Source organism: Bos grunniens, chromosome 29, assembly GCF_055505025.1.
Source record: "Bos grunniens cultivar Pamir isolate PY7600 chromosome 29, Bosgru_T2T1.0, whole genome shotgun sequence".
Lineage (NCBI taxonomy): Eukaryota > Metazoa > Chordata > Mammalia > Artiodactyla > Bovidae > Bos > Bos grunniens.
In genome coordinates, this window is record NC_141193.1 from 9345093 (window position 1) to 9368562 (window position 23470).

General features: G+C 48.6%; 1 protein-coding gene across 4 annotated transcripts; it reads right to left on the bottom strand.

The window, feature by feature from the left end:
* Positions 1-3690: 3690 nt before the first annotated feature.
* Positions 3691-15208, bottom strand: LGALS12 (galectin 12). Of its 4 annotated transcripts, XM_086384519.1 has the most exons (9): positions 14889-15208; positions 13134-13222; positions 12825-13038; positions 11522-11641; positions 10562-10600; positions 9943-9969; positions 9249-9337; positions 6834-6984; positions 3691-6263 (listed from the first exon to the last, which is right to left on the bottom strand). In XM_086384519.1, the coding sequence occupies exons 1-9, from the start codon at positions 14955-14957 to the stop codon at positions 6117-6119; spliced, it is 945 nt and encodes a 314-aa protein (XP_086240645.1). In that variant the 5' UTR covers positions 14958-15208; the 3' UTR covers positions 3691-6116. The 4 variants fall into 4 exon arrangements, with proteins under 4 accessions (XP_086240645.1, XP_086240647.1, XP_086240646.1 ...); XM_086384520.1 differs by lacking the exon at positions 9943-9969 and having other exon boundaries at positions 4010-6263; positions 14889-15094; XM_086384521.1 differs by lacking the exons at positions 12825-13038; positions 13134-13222 and having other exon boundaries at positions 14889-15094.
* Positions 15209-23470: the final 8262 nt, after the last annotated feature.

Below are 23470 nucleotides of genomic sequence, written 5' to 3' on the forward strand. Positions count from 1 at the left end.
GAGGATGGAGATAGCGGTGACCAGGAGGAGTAGAGGGGGAATCAAAAGAGGGCAGAGCAAGCTAGCCAGTAATCACTTCCCTAAAAAAGGAGTATGTCAAGGCTGTTTATTGTCACCCAGCTTATTTAACTTATATGCAGAGTACATCATGAGAAATGCTGACTGGAAGAATCCCAAGCTGGAATCAAGGTTGCCGGGAGAAATATCAATAACCTCAGATATGCAGATGACACCACCCTTATGACAGAAAGTGAAGAGGAACTCAAAAACCTCTTGATGAAAGTGATAGAGGAGAGTGGAAAAAGTTGGCTTAAATCTCAACGTTCAGAAAACTAAGATCTTGGTATCTGGTCCCATCACTTCATGGGAAATAGATGGGGAAACAGTGGAAACAGTGTCAGACTTTATTTTTTCGGGCTCCAAAATCACTGCAGATGGTGATTGCAGCCATGAAATTAAAAGACGCTTACTCCTTGGAAGGAAAGTTATGACCAACCTAGACAGCATATTCAAAAGCAGAGACATTACTTTGCCAACAAATGTCCATCTAGTCAAGGCTATGGTTTTTCCTGTGGTCATGTATGGATGAGGTAGTTGGACTGTGAAGAAAGCTGAGTGCCGAAGGATTGATGCTTTTGAACTGTGATGTTGGAGAAGACTCTTGAGAGTCCCTTGGACTGCAAGAAGATCTAACCAGTCCATCCTAAAGGAGATCAGTCCTGGGTGTTCTTTGGAAGGAATGATGCTAAAGCTGAAACTCCAGTACTTTGGCCACCTCATGCGAAGAGTTGACTCATTGGAAAAGACTCTGATTCTGGGAGGGATTGGGGGCAGGAGGAGAAGGGGACAACAGAGGATTAGATGGCTGGATGGCATCACTGACTCGATGGACATGAGTTTGAGTGAACTCCGGGAGTTGGTGATGGACAGGGAGGCCTGGCGTGCTGCAATTCATGGGGTCGCAAAGAGTCAGACACGGCTGAGCGACTGAACTGAACTGATGTGCTCTTCACAGTCTGGATCCCTCAGAAATGTTCACAGAGTTACACAGAGAAGAGAAGAGGGAAGAAGGAGACAGAGGTGGCCAGGGGGATAAAGGTGGGAATCAAAAGGAGAGAGACAGATCCAGCCAGTAACCAGTTCCCTAAGTGTTCTCCACAGTCCAGAACACACAGAGATTCACAGAGTTGGGTAGAGAAGAGAAGGGGGGAGGGAGGAGGTAGAGGCGACCTGGTGGAGAAAAAGGAGATCCAAATTGGGAGAGAGCAAGCAGGCCAGTGACCTCTCTCCTAAGTAAAAATGGTTACTGAAGATTCAGTTCTTAAAGGTACAAAATTGATAACAAATACCAAAAAGCAAAAATTGAAAATCTAGAGTAGAGGTTGGATTCTCAAAAATACAATATTTAAGGAAAAAAACAAAGTCACAAAAATTATTTTATATATATATATATATATGAAGTTTGCTTTAAGAAATAGGGTCTTATTTTTGTCAAAGTAATAGGTTATAAAAAGGAAAATTAAAGGAGTAGTAGAGGACGTAAAAATTAAAAAAAAATTAAAGAATGAAAATAGTAAAAATATATCTAGGACTTTCTCTGGTGTCATTGTGAACAGTGTGGGGTCAGTTCGCTTTCAGATAGTTCCTTCATCCAGCTTATACTTCTCAAGATCTATAGTCTCCTTCCTATGTAGTTGACGCTAACTGCAGGGTTTTAATCTATTGCACCTGTCACTTCCAGGGCGGTTTCCTCTGTTTCAGCTTCTGTTTCCTGGTCTCTGCAGTGTCTAATTTCTGCCCTGATCCAAGAGGGTGATGGTGGACAATTTTTTAGGCTTACTTGTTCAGTAGTGCTGTGGGGAGGGAGGGACGCTGCAAACAAATAACACCGGCATACGTGGAGAGTGCTCGCAGTGTCTTGGGCACACTGGGCCTGCCTCTGCTCACAGCGTGTGTGCTTTCCCTGTCTATGCTGCTCAGGCTCTATGTTGCTCTGCTGGGAACTGTCTGAGGCTGGCCCTGGGTTGTATGCACTTCCCAGGTCTAAGCTACTCAGCTTCAGGTATTCGGGTAGTTCTCAGAGGCACAGACTCAGCTGGGCCTGAGTTTGTGCCCTTCCCAGGTCCGAGCAGCTCAGGTGACCAGGTGTCTGGCAAGCACGGTCACTGCGACTTATCGCCTCCCCCGTCCCTGCTGCTTGGTTTTCTGGGTGTACAACCGGCGCACCTTCTCAGGTGGATGTTGACCGTCCAGAATCCCAAGAGGTCTTGGTTAGCAATGAAGCCTGCTAGCAGTTTGGTAGATAATGCCTCTCTGGGGCCGCGATTGCCCTCTTCTGGCTCTGGCTGCCCTTGCCTGCCTGTCTCCGGAGGGGGATGGGCCGGCCTGCTGCTGGCTAGCTCTGCTCAGTCCTTTATTCTGTGAGCGGGCTAGATGGTGTCTTAGGTTAGGGCTTTTTGCGTAGCTCTAGTCAGTCCTTTGTTCTGTGAGCGGGCCTGGTGGTGTCTTAGGTTAGGGCTTTTCACGTGGTAGCTATCCCACAGTCTGGTTTGCTATCCCAAGTTAGTTCCCTCAGATTGCCCTCAGAGCATTCAGGCCTGGTCCTTACTCTAAGCAATGCAGCCTGCGCTTCCCTGCCCAGCCCCCACTTGCTACTGGTGAATGCAGGTGTCTGTGCTGCTTCTCTGCTGGGGGAGTTACTGTTGGGCATGTAATCTGTGGGTTTTAATTATTTATTTATTCTTCCTCCGGGTTATGTTGCTCTCTGTGTTTCCAAGGCTTGACAGAGACTTTGCAGTGAGAGTGTTTCCTGGTGTTTGGAAATTTCTCTCTTTTTTAAGACTCCCTTCCCGGGATGGAGCTCCTTCCCTACCTCTTTTGTCTCTTTTTATCTTTTATATTTTTTCCTACCTCCTTTCGAAGAAAATGGGCTGCTTTTCTGGGTGCGTAATGTCCTCTGCCAGCATTCAGAAGTTGTTTTGTGGAATTTTCTCATCATTCAAATGTTCTTTTGATGAATTTGTGGGGGAGAAAGTGGTCTCCCTGTCCTATTCCTCCACCATCTTAGGACCACCCCAGCAAATATTTTAAAATGAAAAAAAAAATGCAAACACAAAATATCAACATTTGTGTGGTATAGGTAAAGTGCTGAGAAAAAATGTATTATCTTACATGCTTATAGTAGAAAAGAAGAAAAGTTTAAAATCAGTACTCTGAGCTTTCAACGGAAGAAATTAGGAAAAAAGAGCAAGATAAACCAAAGCAAGTAAAAAGAAGAAAATAAAAAAGATAAGGGCAGAAATTTATAAAGTTGGAAACAGAAAACAGTAGAGAAAATCAATAGGGTCAAAGCTGTTTTTCTGAAAATACCAATTAAATTGGTAAAACTCTAGTGAGACTGACAAAGAAAAAAAGGGAAAAAGATTCAAATTACCAATATCAGAAATGAAAGAAGGGTTTTCACTAAAGACCCCACAGACATTGAAAAGATAAGAAAACCATATTATGTACTCTATGCATGTATTACATTTGATGACTAAGATTAAATGTAGATTGGTACAGCCACTATGGAGAACAGTATGAAGATTCCTTAACAAATTAGGAATAAAATTACCATATGACATAACAACCCCACTACTGGGCATATGCTCTGAGAAAACCACAATTCAAAAAGACACATGTACCCCAGTGTTCATTGCAGCACTATTTATAATGGCCAGGACATGGAAGCAACCTAGATATTCATTGATAGATGAATGGATAAAGAAGATATGGTACATATGTACAATGGAATATTACTCAGCCATAAAAAGGAATGAATTTGAGTCAGTTGTAGTGAGGTGGATGAACCTAGAACCTGTTATACAGAGTAAAGTAGTCAGAAAGAGCAAAACAAATATTGCATAGTCATGCATATATATGGAATCTAGATTAAATGGACCAATTTCTTGAAAAACACAAACTAATGAAACCAACCTAAGGTAAAATAGATACACAGTCTATTTCCATGTCCTATTAAAGGAATTGAATTTTTAATTATAAAATCTTGCAAATGGAAATATCCAGGTCTAGACAGCTTCCCCAGAAAATTTCATGAACAGTTTAAAGAAACAGTCCCAGTTTTTACAAAATTCAATAAAATAGAGAAGGGGACAGCACTTCTGAGAGAACACACAGATGGAAAATTAGCACATGAAAAGATGCTCAACATCTTTAGCTGCTAGGGAAATACAAATTAATGCCACAATGAGATACCTCTATACATCAAGAATGGCTAACATAAAAAAATCCCGACAATAACAAGTATTGATGAGCATGCAGAACAACTGGAAATTTAATAGATTGCTGGTGGAAATGTGAAATTGCCAAAGCTACTCTGAAATAACTCCGGAAAATAGTTTGATAGTTTCTTATAAAATTAAACATGCATTTACCACATAATCCATCAAGCCCACTGGTAAGTATTAAACCAAGAGAAATGAAAAGTTACATTCATACAAAGACTTGTATACAAATGTTTTTAGCAGCTCTATTCATAATTGTCAAAAACTGAAAACCACTCACATGTTCTTCACTGGGTCAACAGATATATTACGGTACAATAGAATCATACTGAGTGTTAATAATAAATAGAAATGGCTAAGTGTTACCACACAGCAACTTAGATCAGTACCCAAAGGTACTGCTGATTGAAACAAACCAGTTTCAAAGGTTCACATCCTACCTGATTCCATTTATAGGACATGCTCAAAATGCAAAATACAGTAATGGAGAGCAGATCAGTGAGTTGCTGGGGGTTAAGGGAGGGGGTGGAGAAGGTATGATTACACAGAAGCAACACCAAGGAATTTTTTGGAATGATGGAGTTATATATCCTGATTGTATTGGTGGTCATCACGCAAATCTAGAATTTTACCCATCCTGAAAAGTCAATGTTATATGTTAATTAAAAAATAAAATAAAAAGTATGGATAACCACTGCTGCTGCTGCTGCTAAATCGCTTCAGTCGTGTCTGATGCTGTGCGACCCCATAGACGGCAGCCCACCAGGCTCCCCTGTCCCTGGGATTCTCCAGGCAAGAACACTGGAGTGGGTTGCCATTTCCTTCTCCAATGCATGAAGTGAAAAGTGAAAAGTGAAAGTGAAGTCGCTCAGTCGTGTCTGACTCTTAGTGACCTCATGGACTGCAGCCTACCAGGCTCCTTCGTCCATGGGATTTTCCGGGCAAGAGTACTGGAGTGGGGTGCCATTGCCATAAAATGGAATTCATAACTTCCAAATTAGCTTAAGAAAAAAAACGGGAGGGTGATAAAGGAGATTTCATCAATCCAATAGTAAGTATGAAAGCTGAAAATATAAGGACAAAATAGCAACAGTAAGTAGAAAACACAAAATAAGATCATACAAATAATACCAAATATCCCAGGAATCACAGTTGTGGACCTGTGACCAGGCACATGGTCATCTCACAGAGAACATTTCCAGCCTCCCTTGTAGACAGTGTGGTCATGTGACTGAGTATTTGCTGATGAGATGTGAGTGCAAATAGCGTGTGCCAATCCCAGGCCTGGGCTTACGACATCAGGTGGGCCTTGTCCGTATTCTCTATTTGCCTTCTCAGTGGTTGAAACCTAGATACAGTGGTGACCATGCTTCAGCCATGCAGGTGATGCTGACTCTCTGGGGTTGGTGGGATGAGCCAGAAGGTCCACAGGGAGCAGAGTTACCCACTGACCTGAACCATTTTCTGTTTGTGTGAGAAGGAAATAAACATGTCAATTTTCAAAGCTGCTGTATTTTGGGGTACCTTCATTAGTACCTTTGCTAGGCTTTATTTGGAGTGTCTACCTCCTTTTAGAGGCCCTTGAAAGATGGCAGAGCCAAATCCCAGGCTCTCAGAAGAGGGAGCTGCAGAGTTTCTGGAGCCTTCACATTCTCGTGCCCACCTTCTGCTGTGGGGCCCAAAGCATCTGCAGACTCAGGCTCCTGGTTCCGGAGGTGAGCCAGGCCTGACATCGTGGGGACATTTTTAACAAGGGGAGGAGAGTGGGATCAGCTGGTGGGGCCCTTGGTATAGGCAGGTCCTCTTCTCTGGCTGGGCCCTCTGGCTCCCTCCTCAGTAGTGGACACAGTAGAGCTGGACGCTACCACTGATTCGCAGCTCCCGTAGCTGCTCCAGGACTTGCTGGCCCAGGCTGGTGGCCCCCACGCCCTGCCCGTTGAGCGCCAGCTTCAGGCCTCCCTCTTGGCACAGGAGCAGCACCTGGTACAGAAGGGCATGGGGTGCTGCAGGCTTCCCTTGCCTGCAGCAAGACCCTCCCTTGCCTGCCTGATGCCCCACCCAGTGGCTTCTCCTTCCATCAAAGGACACAAGGAATAAACCCATGGGGCACCCAGTGGTGAAAAAGACGGGATGATGGAGGGGCCCAGGTTGTCGTCAGCCCTTCCACAAGGATCTGCCCAGGACTTGGCCTCCATTTCACCATCTGTAACAGGGGTTGCTTCCCCTGGAGAAGTGGTCTCAACCTCAGCTGCACATTGGAGTCATTCAGACCAGATCAGATCAGATCAGATCAGTCGCTCAGTCGTGTCCGACTCTTTGCGACCCCATGAATCGCAGCAGGGCTTTTTAATAATGCTGAGGCCAGGGCCCACTTTGATTAATTAAATTGGTGTTTCAGGGTGTGAGATCAGCCCCACTGATCTCCTCTCTTCTAGTGGCACTGGCTCCACAAACCGCGCCCCCACTCCTGGACGTACCCCCACTCCCCTGGATGGGAGTGTAGCTCTGTGCTCCATGCCAGAGGGACCAGGGATCTGGATTCTGACCCACCTCAAAGAATCGCTGGGGGTAGAAGAGGAAGGGGGCCAAGATCAGCTTCTTCCGGCCCCAGCGGGAGACCCAGGCCAGAGTTCTGTCTGCAAAGGACGCCCTGAGCGTCACTGGAACGTGGGCGGCCTCGTCTCGCAGACTGAGCGTGAAACTGTAGGAATGGGTGGGAGAAGGTGCTTGTGGGCTTGCTAAATAAACACCAGGTGCTGTGCTAAGTGGAGAAGGCAATGGCACCCCACTCCAGTACTCTTGCCTGGACAACCCCATGGACAGATGAGCCTGGTAGGCTGCAGTCCACGGGGTCACTGAGAGTCGGAAACGACTGAGCGACTTCACTTTCACTTTTCACTTTCATGCATTGGAGAAGGAAATGGCAACCCACTGCAGTGTTCTTGCCTGGAGAATCCCAGGGATGGGGGAGCCTAGTGGGCTGCCGTCTATGGGGTTGCACAGAGTCGGACACGACTGAAGCGACTTAGCAGCAGCAGCAGCAGCTGTTCTAAGCCTTGAGGTGGCCCAGGGCTGACCTAACCTATAGAAATGTTCTGGCTGATCCCCAGTATTGTTCAACTTTAAAGTATTACCATTTTCAAAAACTGAGAAAGTTTTCGAAAATTTTGGCTTCTTTTTTAAAAAGAAATTCAGAAAATCTGGCATCAGAAGATCTATAGAAATATTCTTTCCACTTCACCACATTCCCAACCTGGTGCCTCACTGTTTATGTGACCTGCCTGGCCTCTGAGGACACGTGAATCATGGCCCTTGAGAGAGAGCAGTAAAATGATCTGTGTGTCAACTGCTAATAACCATGTGACTCTGAGCTAAGATCTGGCTTCCTGTCTCCAAGTTTGGGAAGGAGTGGGGGTTCTTTCGTCCACTGGAAACTTTTTCATCTTCCCTGTTCAGGTGGGGTTATCTTTCTCCTTTTTTTCCCCTGGGGGAACTCAGGGCTCAGAGGGTTGGAGTGGCTTGCCCAAGACCACAGTTTATAAAAGGCAAAACCAGGAATCCAACCCAGTAGTGCCTGGTTTTTGAGGCCCATGCAGCCGAGGCCTGTGCTGCAAGCCTGCCTAGAATTCACAGACCTGGTCAAGCGCATGCAGGGCAAGGGTTTAGTCAGGTCAGTGACTTAAAAAAGAACAAAACAGAAGGGGATAGGCCAGGGAAAATACATGGCATTTTCCTTAGTCCCCTGCTTCTCCACCACATTTGTGGACCGCTTGCTATATGCCTGGCATAATCCCTAAAGCTGGCACTATTTTTACCCCCTTTTACAGACAAGGAAACTAAGGCACAGAAAGGAAAGGTCACTGCTGTGAAGCTGCTCAGATTTGAAGTGTCCTTAACAGAAGTCAAGGGCTTCCCAGGTGGCGCTAGTGGTAAAGAACCCACCTGCCAATGCAGGAGACATAAGAGATATGGGTTTGATCCCTGGGTTGGGAAGATCCCCTGGAGAAAGAAATGATGACCCACTCCAGTATTATTGCTTGGAGAATTCCATGGACAGAGAAGCCTGGCGGGCTACAGTCCGTAAGGTCACACAGAATCGGACACAACTGAAGCGACTTAGCACGCACCCATGCAACAGAAGTCAAACCCAGGAAATCGGGTCCAGGAACGTCATGAGATCCAGTGCAGTTCCAGAAAGAAGAAAAGAAGGAGAGAAGGAAGGATGATGAGGAAGAAGGAAAGAAAAGAAGGATAAAGAAAGAAAGAAAAGAAAGATACTTGTCTTAACTGGAGCCTGCAGGTTTGAGGAATAAAGTAGTAGCGCCCCCTATGGGAGAACTCAGGCAGTATCCTCTTGACTAGAGTTCCTCCAAGTCCCCACCTCCCTGCACGGGGCCTCCTTTTTGGGGTCTCCTGGCGGTGTTTCCTAAACCAGGGCACTGTGGGAGATCAGTTCCTCTCATCTGTTTGCGATTTTTCAAGTTGTACATTTTTATTCTCTAGTTTTTTTTTTTTTTTTTTGGCTGAGAGGCGTGAGGGAATCTTAGTTTCCTGACCAGAGAGCAAACCTATGGCCCCTCACTGGAAGTGCAGAGTCCTAACCACTGGGCTGCCATGGAAGTCCCAGCCTGTGTCTTTAAAGGACCTTTCCTGAGGCTGCAGCTGGGACCTGCGGTGAGAGGCTGGCTGGCCTGACCACACGTCCAGGCAGGGAAGACACTCCTGGAATTGGAGCTGCTGGTGCCACAAAGCCACCTGAGCCCTGGAACCAACCCCAGGTCAGACTTTAACAGGCTCTGTGACCTTGGGCAACTTACTTCTGCTCTCTGCTCCTCTGTCTCCTCACCTGGAAGGTGGGGGCTAAACAGTAGTGCTGGAGATTGAAGAGGTGATGCTTCTAAAGCTTGTGCCTGGCACAGAGATGCGTCCTGTCCCCCACCCCTACCCCCAACTCTGCATACTTACTCCTTTGGCTCCGGTAAGACCAGTCCTCGCACTATGATGACCTGTCCAGGCCAGAGACCCCGGGGAAGGGCATGGAAGCAGGGCACCTCCTGAAGGAACACAGGAGATGACTGAGAGGTGGGGGTGAGGCGGATCTCACAGAGGGGGTTGGGGAGGGCTACTGCCCGGAGGAGCTGCTTCCTGGACTGTCCTTAGGGGCCAGGGAGCCCTGAGGCAGGTAAATCTCTGCCTCTGCTCTGCAGCCAGGAGGAAACAGCTCTGCTTAGTTATTATACACCTACTGCAGGCCGGCCTCCTGTACTCTGCTCTCCCTGGCCTCCCCTTCTTTTCGCCTGCCCCCCGTGCTGTGAGCCCCTAATGCTGTGCTCCAAATGGTAATGGCTCATTCCTTGGTCTGCCTCCTCACCAGCCTGTATGCAGCTGGAGAGGTGGAACTGATATGTACCTCCACCCTACAGCCTGGTGCTTGGCCTAGCAGGGATGACTATCAGAAAATTGTGTGCAGAATAAATGGAGAATAGGTAAAATGAAGCTGGAGCTTCAGCCTGAAGTTGCCCGTTCACCCACAACTTGCAATTCAAGGGCAAATCCTGGTGCTGGGGGCCATTTCCCACCAGGTGGGGCGCCCTCCCAGCCCTGATAGAGCAGGTGAGGGACTGTCCCTCCACCAGACGCAGGAGCAGAGGTCACTCACCAGCCCCGGGCTCCTCAGCAGGAAGGGCTGTCAAGGAAAGAAAGAGGGGACATGGAGGCCACGTGGTGCTCGCTCAACGAAAGGGATCCTTAAAAGTTGGGGATACTGGGGGTTTACTTCTCTCAGAGATAATACGGGAAAATGATTGGCCCTCCAGTGGGGCCCTCTTGAATTCAGGTGGACACCGGCTCCGGAATAATCAGGAAGAACTGGATGCAGGGTCTGTCATTCACTCACTGTGTGACTCTGGGCAAGTCCCTGGGTCTCATCTCCCTTCTGCCCTGCAAGCCAACCTGCTACCTTGCAGGGTTGCTGAAGCTCCATCTGAGATGGATCTGGTAGAAAGGCTGGGCCCTGCCCACTCCAGGAAGTCAGCCCACCCCATCTGTCCTCCCTAGCTGGCCCTGGCACCAGGGAGAGGCAAATCCAGGCTCCCATGGACTGAGGCAGGGCCAGCTGTAACCATGGTGACTGCACAGTGAGGGAGGGGGCAGCTGGGCCTTGTGCAATGTGAGCATCAGTCCAGCGAGTGGCAGGTCCCACTGGGGTCAGAGGGAGGGGTACCGGCTCAGCTGGGACGGCTGGGACAGCGAAGGCTAACCCAGCTCCCAAGACTCACGTGTCCAACCGGATACTCGCTGCCACCCTCCACAAATGGCTGTTGGGAGAGAGAAAAAGCAACAGGCAGGATTCAGGACCACTGCAAGTCTAGAGTTTTGATTTGCCTCCTGTCTGCCCTGCTGTGCCTGGGAAGGAGGGCAGAGGCCAGCTGTGGCCTTGGTAGCTCCTCCTCTCCCCAGAGGCCTTGTCAGGGCTTCTCAAACCTGGCATTTGATCATGCTGATTCCTGGGCCCTACCTCTGACTTACTAAATCAGAATCTCTGGTGGTGGTCCCAGAAATCTGCACTTTTAAATTAGCTCCTCAGCTGGGAATGATACAGCCAGTGCTATGTTTGGGTCCCACAGCTCCAAGACTCCAAGTCATTTGCTTTCTGGCCACTGCTCCACATTGACCAGACTCCACACCCAGGATAGCTCAGCTGGCAGCTCAGTTGGTAAAGAATCTGCCTGCAATGCAAGGGACCCTGGTTTGATTCCTGGGTCAGGAAGATCCCCTGGAGAATGGATAGGCTCTCCATTCCAGTATTCATGGGTTTCCCTGGTGGCTCAGATGGTAAAGAACCTGCCTGCAATGTGCAAGACCTGGGTTTGATTCCTGGGTTGGGAAGATCCCTTAATAAAGGAACAGTTTCCCACTCCAGTTTTCTTGCCTGGAGAATTCCATGGGCCGAACAGCCTGGCAGACTACAGTCCATGGGGTCACAAACAGTCAGACACAACTGAGCGACTTTCACTTTCACGTCCAGGATAGACTTCTGCCCCAGGCTCTTGGGCTCCTCTTCTGTGGTCAGCTCCTCCCTCACCCCTGCCATGTCCAACACCTGGATGGATGCCCTCCACCTTGGCTATAATTGGTGTCAGGACTTGTCTGGGATGGAAGGGGGTCCCAGGCTTGTCCAGGCATCAGGGGAAGTCAGAGACTGCTGCCACCCAGGCCTTGGCCCCAGAGGAACTTACGTTGATGTTCAGGAATCCAACGGCTGTCACCGAGATGTCGCCAAATATGCCCAGGGTGTCTACCCGAGACAGCGGGAGCCGGTAGCGGTAGTGGAGGAAGTGCTGTCCATTTACACTCACCTGGAGAGACAGACGAGGCTGAGACCACACTGACGTGCCAGACATCCATTGAGTCTCTTACTGGAATTTTCCTCTTTTAACTTCACACCAACTCTAGGATGCAAGTATGTTTTAAAGACAGGCTTGGGGCTGGTGCACTGGGACGACCCAGAGGGATGGTACAGGGAGGAAGGAGGGAGGAGGGTTCAGGATGGGGAACATGTGTATACCTGTGGCGGATTCATGTTGATATATGGCAAAACCAATACAATATTGTAAAGTTAAAAAATAAAATAAAAAAATAATAAAGACAGGTGCCCAAGGCTTGGGGGAACTTAAGTAGCCTCCCCAAGGTTGTGGAACTGGCAGGCAGAGCACCTTCAATGCCCCGCCTGGCCCCTGACACACCACATTGCCCCACTTTAGTCTTTCAGCTGACCTTCCAGCAGCCGCAGCAGCCCTCCGCCTGCCCCATCCACAGGTGAGGGGCCTCAGGGGCTCTGGGACCCCTGTCCCTCCCTGCAGTGCTGGCTGGCACCAGCTCCCTCTGCCCTGGAGAAGTCTGAAGATCCTTCTGGCAGGAGTTCGCATCAGCAGTGAAAGCCTTGAGGCCAGGTTTCTCTCTCCCTTCCGTCCCCACTCTTCTGTGTGATGGGGAGAATGACAGTTCCTTCCTCATGGGTTGTTGTGAGGAGTCAGTGAGCTGAGAACAGCACCCGCCCGGCATCTGCAGTGCTCTCTAGACGCCCCCTGTGACAGCAGCAGCACCATGGCGTCTGCTGAATACCACCATGTGTACCGGGCCAGGTGAGCCCAGGGCAGCTTGGAACCAGGCATGGCAGCTCATTGGTTCTCTGAGTACTGGACTCTGTGCTCCATCCCTCCAAATACCCCTTAACACAGTGACAAGGAGAGCGGCTGAAGGAAAGGGAAGCAGAAGGACACAAGTTCTAGACCCCATGATGTCCCCTCCCGTGCGTGCTAAGTCGCTTCATTCGTGTCCGACTCTTTGCGACCCTATGGACTGTAGCCCTCCAGGGTCCCCTGTCTATGGCATTCTCCAGGCAAGAATACTGGAGTGGGTCGCCATGTCCTCCAGGGGATCTTCCCGACCCAGGGATCGTCTCTTGCATCTCCTGCATTGGCAGACAGGTTCTTTACCACGAACACCACCTGGGAAGCCCTGGTGTCCCCTCCCGCTCACCTTCATCTCCTCATTTCCAAAGAGAAAGAGGATGAGGAAGCTGGCCCCTCTCTGCAGGGCCACGTGGGGCCACCGGGCCTCAACTTGCCAGCGCCCACGGTACAGGGAGTTGCAGATGACGTGGGGTTTGGTGGTGTGGAAGCGAGGGTTGAAGTGGATGGCGATATCTGGCCGGGGGTGCAGGCTGCAGCCGCACTGGAAGTCCACCTGGAACCTGGGGGGAGGTGAGGCTCTCAAAGGGCACCTCTGGTCAGAGACTCCCAGAGACCCTGAAGGCAGAGAAGAAGCCCCATGGAGCACTCCCCTTACCTGTGTGCATTTAGAGGGACCACTCCCTGGAGCATGACCATCTTGCCTGCTCGCAGGCCACCAAAAATTGTTGTGACAAAAGGAATCACCTGAACAAAGAAGAAACTCATCCATACCAGGTTGGAGAAAGGGCCTAGGGACCCCTGTGTTGGGGGTGGGATGAGGAGGGAAGAGGAACAAGATAACTGTCCCACCCCAAACAGAAAATGTCTTGATGGGGAAAAATAAGTTTTCTCTGAAATGTTCTCTTTCGCCTACTCTCCTTTCTTCACAACACCCAGGCCACACAGCACAGGGGAAGCCAGATCCAGCCCCATTGCCCCCTTGGAGCACCAGCCCAGCCCCTCTCTCAGCTCCTAGGGCACAGTAGTGACCCCACTGAGGTTTACAGTCCCCTGGCTGCCACCCTGGCCTCCAATGGGTGTCCTTCAGGGCTCCATTTCAGTGAGTGTCCAGGCTCCCCGAGGACTGTTTATAGGCCAGAGCCTGGGAACCGGGAGGCAGAGGGATGGACAAGTTGGGATCTGAGCACAGATCCTGGCTTGGATGCCTGATAATGACTCAGTCTGCCTGCTCAGCTCACCTTTCCCCCTGGTATTCCTAAAAGACGACGCATACTCTTACCGCTTCTGGCCCTTTCTGGGACTGTTTCCTCAGCCCCCCCTCCACCTTGTGAAATCTGACTTGACTTCCCAGGCTCTGATTGCTTCTCCAAGCGTCATCCATTTTGGTGCCTGAATTATCCCTTCCCTCACTGTGCTCTCTGCTGCCGTGGCTAGTTTGGCCCTTGGCCGACTGGCTTAGATGGAGCCCTCTGGCTGGAAGGCACAAGCCCCTCAAAGCCAAAGTCCTGTCTTTAGCTTCTACAGGCTCAGGGCCTGGCCTGGCACAGAGTGGGCTCTAAAGAGGTGTCTGCAGAATAAACGTGAACTTGCCCAGGTACACACTGGGCAGTGTCACAAGATGGGCCCTTACCCAGTGTTCTCCAACTCCCGGCAGCTTTCAGAAGCCCAAACTGCCAAGAAGAGCTGAGACCCGACAGCTCTGCACTCCAGGTGGGAGCTTGCAGCTTGCAAAGCAAGGGGCCCCTCTCACCTGGGGAGGATCAGGAGGCCCCAGCTATCAGAGCACCCACAGCTTAGCTGGGCTCAGCATGTCAGTCCCTCCCACTTCCCAAGCTCTGGGCCTGGCCTGTAATTAACAGAGCTGAAGCTGTTCTCCTGAGAGGAGAGGACCAAGTAAAGAGAAAGTGATAATTAGTGCTCATTAGTGGGAGGGTGGGTCTCCTGGGAGTTTGATCTTCTGTAATGCACTGTCAGGCTTCAGGAAATCTGCAGGGCACTGGGCCAAAGGAGGAGTCCAGGAAACCCCAACCCTGTGTCTGACTGGGAGGTTCTGACCCGACTCCCAGGCTGGAGATGAGACTGTTCTTCCTCAGTGATCAGGGTCCCCCAGCGATACTACGCACTCCCCGCCCAGGCCCTCTTAGCCACCCACTGTGGAATAGGAGACAGCACTGTCTTCAGGCTCTACTGTTTTTAAAATGCAATCACCCCATGAGCTCATTGACGAGTGGGAAAGAGCTGTCAGTCACTCTAAGCTCAGGAGGGCCTTCCAAGAGCCATGGGCAGGGGCTGGGGAAGCAGGGTCCATGACTCAAGGCCTCTTCAGCCCCCTGCCAACCTGGGAGACAGGGCCCAGCTGGAAGGGGGAGCCCTGAGACCCAGGAGGTTCCAGACCTGAGCGGCTGCTCACCGGCTGGAAGACTGGCGGCTGCAGGATGAAAGTGTCAGGAAGCGGGTCCAGTTTCTCTCCAGGTGCCATGGGGGTGGCGTGGGGTGCCTGGGGCAGCTCTCCCAGCTGTCAGTCTCACCTGCACCAGGCAGGGTCCGCTGTCTACCCCCAGTGCCCCACACCAGCTCCAGCCCCACCGGCTGGACTGGGTGTCAGCAGAAGTCCAGGTCGAGGGGTGCGAAGCTTGCAGTAACTAATCCTCAGGGTCTGAAGCACGCAGCCTGTTGCAGAGGGAAGCCAGAAGCTGGCTCCTTTGAGGCCAGCAGGGGGTTTTGGTTTCCGGGGCGGCAGCCGGAGCCCTCCAGGGGTCAGAGGCAGAGTTGGTGGTACATGTGGGCAGGTCCCAGGAGAAGCCCCGCCCCCAACTTCCTGGACACCAATGGGGGGCTTCCCTTTCCCTCCCCCAACAAAAGGTTTCCACCTCTCCCTCCTTTTCTGCCGCTTTCCCCACTCTTCTCCTTTTGGCAAGTTTTATAGTCCTTTGAGGCTCCATTTCACAATGGCTGGAAATGCCAGGGCCCAGCTGGGTCACAAGTATGTGGGATGGGGAGAGGTAAGAACAGACAGGGTGAGAGGAGACCCTCTTTGGCTCGGAAAAGGCAGGTGAGCAGAGGGGAGCACACAACTACACCAAAGGAGACCTGGGTTCTTGCTCAGCCTGTGCTATAACGTGCTGTTTCCCAGGACAAGTCACTTACCCTCGCTGGGGCTCCTTTTGATCATTTACATATAGAAAAGGTGATCACAGTAGCGTGTCTCCTGTCTTGAAGGGAGGTCTGTATCTGGGAGTGGGTCTAGATTTCTGTGTTTTTTTTTTTTAAGCTACCCTATTCTCCTTTGGTGGAGAAGGAAATAGCAACCCACTCCAGTATTTTTGCCTGGAGAATCCCATGGACAGAGGAGCCTGGTGGGCTACAGTCCACCGGGTCGCGAAGTCAAACACGACTTAGCAACTGAACAACAACAGCAAATGATCCTTGGGACTGAAACCATTCCAGTTCTGGTTCAAATTCCAATAAGCCCTTTCCTTTAAAAAGCAGCACAACCTCTCAACTTTATCCTGAGTTGGGAAGCCCCAGGATCTGACCACCGTGTCCACTTGGCAGCAGAGAATTCCTGGCAGGACAAAGCTGGGCAAAGGCTCAAGGGCCCGGGGTGGGGAGGGGAAAGGAAGCAGCTGCTCTGATGGGTGAGTCCTTGGGGGTTCCCGGGGAAAGAGGCTGCATCAGTACCTCCTGGGAACTTATTGGGCTTCCCTGGTGGCTCAGATGGCAAAGAATCTGCTTGCAAGGCAGGAGACTCAGGTTCAATCCCTGGGTCTGGAAGATCTAGACATATAAATTTTTGAGCCCCACCCCAGAGATATTGGGGTGAAAGAGCCCAGGAATCAACATTTTAATGTTTGAGAAACACTGACTTAGATCCTAATCCACAGGGCTCCAGGTACAGAACCAGGCTGTTTGCTCAGACCCTGCTGGGTAGGGGGAGCTGGGTGGCTGAAGGTTCTGTGTGGGGAAATTGGATCTGAGGTGTGTTCAGGAAGAATAATCTATATACACAGCAGGGGGGAAAAAAACAAAGGTAGAGAAACCAGCTGGGCAGGGATGGGGAGCCCTGCACCCGAGGGCGGCGCCCACACCCTGTCCAGCCTCCTCCCTGAATTGAGGAGCTAGGGGCAGCATACGAAAACACTGTGGGCTGGGTGGCTGCAACAACAGGTGTTTATTTTCTCACGGTTCTGGAGGCTAGAGGCCCAGATCAAGCTGTCCGCAGGGTTGTTTTTCTCCTTGGTTTGCACCCTCATCTTTTCTTGTAGGGAGACCAGTCATATTGGATTAGGGTCCACCCACTTGATCTCATTTTACCTTCCTTTTCCTTCCAAAGGCCTTATCTCCAAACACAGCGCACCTCACATTCTACATACTGTGGTTTTGTTGTTTAGTCGCTAAGTTGTGCCTGGCTCTTGGTGACCCCATGGACTGTAGCTTGCTGGGCTCCTCTGTTCATGGGATTTCCATTGAGATGCCATTTCCTTCTCCAGGGGATCTTCCCAACCCAGGACTGAAGCTGCATCTCCTGCATTGGTAGACAGATTCTTTATCACTGAGCCACCAGGGAAGCCATACTTGGGGTCAGGACTCAACAGATGATTTGGGGGTGGCGGACACAATTCAGCCCATAACAGGAGAGTGGTTCTGAAACCTCAGGTGTTTATAACTGTTTCTCTTTGTAACAGTCATAAGTGGAGGCTGCTGAGGGCCTGCAGGGGGGAGACAGCTGAAGAAAGGGGGATGGTGCATGTCATTTCTCTTTTTCAATGACTCCAGCTTTTGACAGCTGGTGGCAGATGGGGACCTGGTTGGTTTAAAGTACACATCCAGATTTGCTGGATCTGATCTGAGAGACTCCAGAGTAAGAGAAGGTCTTAGTTAGTCTGTCCAGGGGTGGGATGGGGCAGTGGAGTAAATTTCTCTTCCTGAGCCAGAGTGAGGGGGCACTTGTGGGAGAGGTTCAGGAAAGGGCTGAGGGTGACCTGACGCTGGCAGGTGGGATTCCCCTGCCACAGACTGGCACTCTCCCACCCCACCCCCATACCCTCCACCCTGTACCTTTTCCTCAGAGCATTTATCATAGCTTGTCATTATGTATTGAAGAATTGTTTAATGTCTGTCTCTTATTCCCCCTACTCCTCACCTGTAAGTTCCAAGAGGGCAGATTTATTCTTACAACCTGAGTACCAAGCAAATGCCTGATACAGGGAAAATGCTTAAAATATAGACTGGGTGACTGTGAGAGGTGATGATTTATAACTCCTGTCCTGTCTCTGCCTTCTTCTCTGTCTCTCCCTTAGCAGGAGTGGAATCATGGCCCAACTGCAAAATAGCCCACATACTCTTCTAACTAGCTACAGATTGTAACTGAGGCATTTTTTAAAAAATCAATATTTGTCAGTTACCAATTAATAGTTTGGGAAACATAATCCATGCTCAGGGATCTCAAGGTGCCCCACTTTACCCCATTCTTTGATCTAGCAGCCTCTTTCACTGCTCCTGAATAGGTATACCTCTCTGGGCCTAGGGAGGGACTACTGCATAGATTAACCTACTTCAGTCTTGTCTCCATCCCTTTCTTCTATCTGATTCCCTTCTAGGTCACTGAAAATGCTCATGGATCTGTTTTCTCTCAGAACCAGTTTTGCATCATCCTAAAACATAGTGGCAGGATAGAAGAATTGACAAGGCAAGAAGAATTGGCAGAACCTGACAGCTGGCTGGATAAGGGAGACAAGGAAAAACGACTCCCCAAAGGGACTCCAACATCTTGAATCAAATGATTGGGAAAATTCTGGAAAAACAGGGAAGACTGAGGTATAATCTGGAGGGGGTGGCAAGCTGGTTAATTCTAGCCAAGATCATTTTGGAGGAGGTGGGGGTATAAGAATCAGTTTAGGTGGAGCCTGAACACAGGGGATGTTCAATTAGTGTGTTTGAAGGAATGAAGGTGCTATTGTCTGAAAGCAGGTTCATATACTCTTGAGTAAACAGTTTCAATTTTTTTGGTGGCTATGCTGCCCTGTAAGTGAGTTTTAGTGACTGTAGCAATTTTTTTAATAACTGGATGCTGCATTCATTAAAGGGATCAGCAATCAATCTTGCTCTCAGGGTGCCCCCAGTCTAACTGGAGAGAGAAGACATATACTTGGAGGGGAGAACCCATAGGACAAAGCCAGCTGTTTTTATTTCTCTTCCCCCCACCCCCAAAGAGATGGATAGAAATATCATAAAATTGGGAAAAGGACAAGCAACACTCATAGGCTCAGTAGGCTAACATGACATTTCTTGTTATTAATATTTTGATGTGTATCTTACTGAACCAACCAAACAAAGAATCCAAAAATCCCAAACCACAACTCAATCAGTGCATAGCTTTTGCTCTCCTATCCTATTTTCTAGGGAAGAGATGCAAAGCTTAATGGCCTGGAGGAGCAGAAGCACAGTCTGCTCCTGTGGGCACCTTCCCACCGCAGTGCCCTGAATGGGAGGGGAGGTGGAAACGCCTCCGGCTGGGGAATGTGGGGGTGGGGGAGCAGAGCCATGGGGGCCCACGAGGCACTCCCAGCTCTGAGCAGTTCTAGTGCTGGGGACCTCAGTAGAAATAGTGTAGAAATAGAACAGACAAAGTTCTTTTACTCCAGCACTCTCTGTCAAGGAGGAGCCCCTCAGAGAGGCACTGGGGTCTCCCCTTGGGCCCTTTCAGAGGCAGGAGCCTGTCCTCCTGCAGACCTCCAAACCCGCCTGGCTGCCTGAACAGCCCTGTGGCTCTTGCTTCTCCATATGATGCCCCAGGAACCTCTGAGGTCCTCATCTGGGCACCATGAGAACCAAGAGTTCAGTTCAGTTCAGTCACTTAGTCGTGTCTGACTCTCTGTGACCCCATGGACTGCAGCACGCCAGGCCTCCCTGTCCATCACCAACTCCCGGAGCTTGCTCAAACTCATGTCCATGGAGTCGATGATGCAATCCAACTATCTCATCCTCTGCCATCCCCTTCTCCTCCTGCCTTCAATCTTTCCCAGCATCAGGGTCTTTTCCAATGAGTCAGTTCTTCGCATCAGGTGGCCAAAGTATTGGAGTTTCAGCTTCAGCATCAGTCCTTCCAATGAATATTCAGGACTGATTTCCTATAGGATTGACTGGTTTGATCTGCTTGCAGTCCAAGGGACCCTCAAGAGTCTTTTCCAGCACCACAGTTCAAAATCATCAATTCTTCAGTGCTCAGCCTTCTTAATGGTCCAACTCTCACATCCATATATGACTACTGGAAAAACCACAGCTTTGACTGAACAGACCTTTGTTGGCAAAGTAATGTCTCTGCTTTTTAATATGCTGTCTAGGTTGGTCATAGCTTTTGTTCCAAGGAGCAAGCGTCTGGAGCAAGCCAGGAGTTAATCACTCACAGATGTTTCCTATAGGAACTATATATAAATGTATAGGCTATATTTTAGGAAGAAGAAAGATGACTTCAGAGGGAAGGTTTGCAATGCGAGAAGGAATGATAAACAAATGGAGTGGCAAATGTATAGGCAAATCTAAGCATATATATATATATATATATATAATGTAATAATGGTAACATTAATAATGTGAATTGGGGGTTTTAAAAAAGGGCAGAACTAAAATAGCATGGAAGGGTAAGATTGGAGTGAAAGTGTCCCAAGATTCTCACATTGCTTCAGAGGGGTGTTTAGGATATTACTTTAAACCTTTAAGCATAAATGTTAAAATTTTGAGGTCAATAAATAAAAGAATAGAGTGTAAACTTTCAAATGAATAGAGAAAAAAATGTAATACACACCTAAGATCAGATCTGTATGAAGAATAGTATAAAACTTCATTGAAAGACATTAAAGAGGTACTAACAAAAAGAGATACAATATGTAATAGATTGGAAGACTCAAGTTTTTAAAGATCTCAAAATTGCCAAATTGATTTATGGATTCAATGTAATGTCAATCAAAGTGATGACACACTCTTTTGAGCAACCTGACAAGCTGATTCTGAAATATTTATGGAAGGGCAAAAGCTCAAGAATAGTCAAGAAACTCCTGAGGAAGAATAAGGGGAATCTGAAGATATCCATATGTTAAGATTTATCATAAAGGTGCAGTAATTAAGATCATATGATGAGATCGTTGAATCCCTTCCAGGGTCTAAGAGTGAGTGGGCTCTTGTTTAACACTCAGAAATGAATTGTCCAAGGAGACACACATACTGACAAAGCAAGAAGCTTTATTGGGAAGGGGCTCCCAGGCAGAGAGGTAGGGTAAGGGAACCCAGGAGAACTGCTCTGCCATGTGGCTTACAGTTTCCAACTTTATGGTGATGGGATTCGTTTCCGGGTTTTCTCTGGCCAGTCACTCTGACTCAGGGTCCTTCCTGGTGGCACAGGCATTGCTTAGCCAAGATGGATGCCAGTGAGAGGGACTCTGGGAGGTGGCAGGACACATGGTGTCTTCTTTTGACCTTTCCCAGATTCCTCCCATTGGTGATGGGTTGTTAGTTCTGTGTTCCTTGCCAGGACCTCCTGTCATAAAATAACTCACACAAATGTTCACTATGCAGAAGGCAATGGCAACCCATTCCAGTACTCTTGCCTGGAGAATCCCAGGGACGGGGGAGCCTGGTGGGCTGCCGTCTATGGGGTCGCACAGAGTTGGACACGACCGAAGTGACTTAGCAGCAGCTGGCCAGGGTGGGAGGTTTCAGTCAGTGTGTTTCCCTTAACAGTAGTAGCACAAAGACAAACACATTTGCCTGTGGAGTAGAATAAGAGCCAACAATATTCCTGCTCATTCACGAAAACCTGACGTGTGACAGAGGTGGCCTTGCTCATCATGAGGGTGGGGCTTGGGGGTGGGGTGGGAGGGAAGGGAGAAACTACCAGTAAGTGATGCTGAGATAAACGATTATTCATATGAGGGAAACACACATTGGATCTCTGCCTCACATGCACACAAAAATCAATTCCAGATTGACAGAATGAAAAAGAACGTTTTAAAACTTTTACAAAAAAGATGTAGAAAAATATTTTCCTGAATTCAGGGCAAAGTAAGACTTCATGAAAAGACATAGGGAGCTGGCCTCAAAAGAAAGAATTGGTAAATTCTGCTTCCTTAAAGTCCATAATTTCTCTTCAAAAGATTTCATAAAGAGAGTGAAAAGACAAGCCAGGAACTGGAAGAAAATGTGTGCAAACAAATATGACTAGCTAAAGATGAATATCGAGAATATATAAACAATACCTACAAATTAGTAAGAGCACAACTCCAAAGGCAAATGGGCAGAAGACACGAACAGGCACATTTAAAAGAGAAAGTCTAAATGGCTAATAAATATATGTAAAGATCTTGATCGATCCCTAGGTTGGGAAGATCCTCTGGAGGAGGGCATGGCAATCCACTCCAGTATTCTTTCCTAGAGAATGTCCATGGACAGAGGAGTCTGGCAGTCTACGGTCCACGGGGTCATAAGGAGTCAGACATGACTGGGTGACTACACACAGCATAGGATTATAGCCTGCTAGGCTCCTCTGTCCATGGGATTCCCCAGGCAAGAACACAGGAATGGGTTGCCATTCCCTTTTCCAGGAGATCTTCCCAACCCAGGGATCAAACCCAGGTCTCCTGCATTGCAGGCGGATGCTTTACTGTCTGAGCCACCAGGGAAGCCCTATTAGTGATCAGTTATGTGCAAATGAAAACTTCAGTGAAATACTATTTTATATCTGCTCACCTGGAAAAATTAAGATAGTACTTAAAGTGAAAGTGAAGTCGCTCAGTCGAGTCCGACTCTTTGCGACCCCATGGACTGTAGCCTACCAGGCTCCTCTGTCCATGGAATTTTCCAGGCAATAGTACTGGAGTGGATTGCCATTTCCTTCTCCAGGGGATCTTCCCAACCCAGGGATTGAACCCGGGTGTCCCGCATTGTAGACAGACGCTTTACCGTCTGAGCCACCAGGGAAGTTGTTGGCAAAGATGTAAATCAACAAGAATTCTTACCCACTGCTGGTGGAAGTGAAACTGGTACCACCAATTGGGAAGATGTTTTAGTGTTCTACTGTAAAGTTGAATATTTTCATATCTTGCTAGCTATTAAATCCTGTAGATTCTCTTGCATGCATACACCAGGACACAGTTTGGGTTGTTTTCAATATTTTTCTAAATCCAAATAGAAATTAAAAACCCCAAGTAGTTCCATCATCAGATCAATAAATTGTGGTCTAGTCACATAATGGAATATTTTTCATCAAGGGAAGCAAATTACAGATTTGTATAGCAATGTGAATGCATTATAGAGACAACTTTAAAAGAAGCAGAGTGCAGATGATACAGCGTGATTAAATTGCACTATGATCTTCAAATAAGCAAAATGAAACAGCGTGTTAGGAAATCAAAGAAGAGATTTAAACAATGTTTTATAAAACAAAAGCATGATAGACAGGAGAGAGGTAACCTCTGGGGCGGGGGGCAGGGGGTGAAGAGAAGGCCAGGAGACAGGATAAGGGAAGATCATACAGGCAGGAGGAGCATCTGTGCTAGGTATTGCTGTGTTGCAGCGTTCTTACCAACGGTGATGTATTGTGGCTGCTGCTTAGTGGCTCAGCAGTGTCTGACTCTCTGCAGCCCCGTGGACTGTAGCCCACCAGGCTCCTCTGTCCGTGGAATTTTCCAGGCAAGAATACTGGAGAAGGTTGCCATTTCCTACTCCAGGGGATCTTCCCAATCCAGGGACTGAACCCGTGTCTTTTGCATCTCCTGGATTGGCAGGCAGATTCTTTAACCACTGGTGCCAGCTGGGAAACCCTGGATGGTGCATTCATGGGTAGTAACTTTATCATCATTTCAAAACTACATGTATCCTATTATTATTTTTGTGTGTGTATACATATATGTACATATATATAACACATATGTATATCATTTAATTAAAAGCATGTAAAAGATTATCTGTCCATCTACCTAGTCTGAATCTCCCAAGATT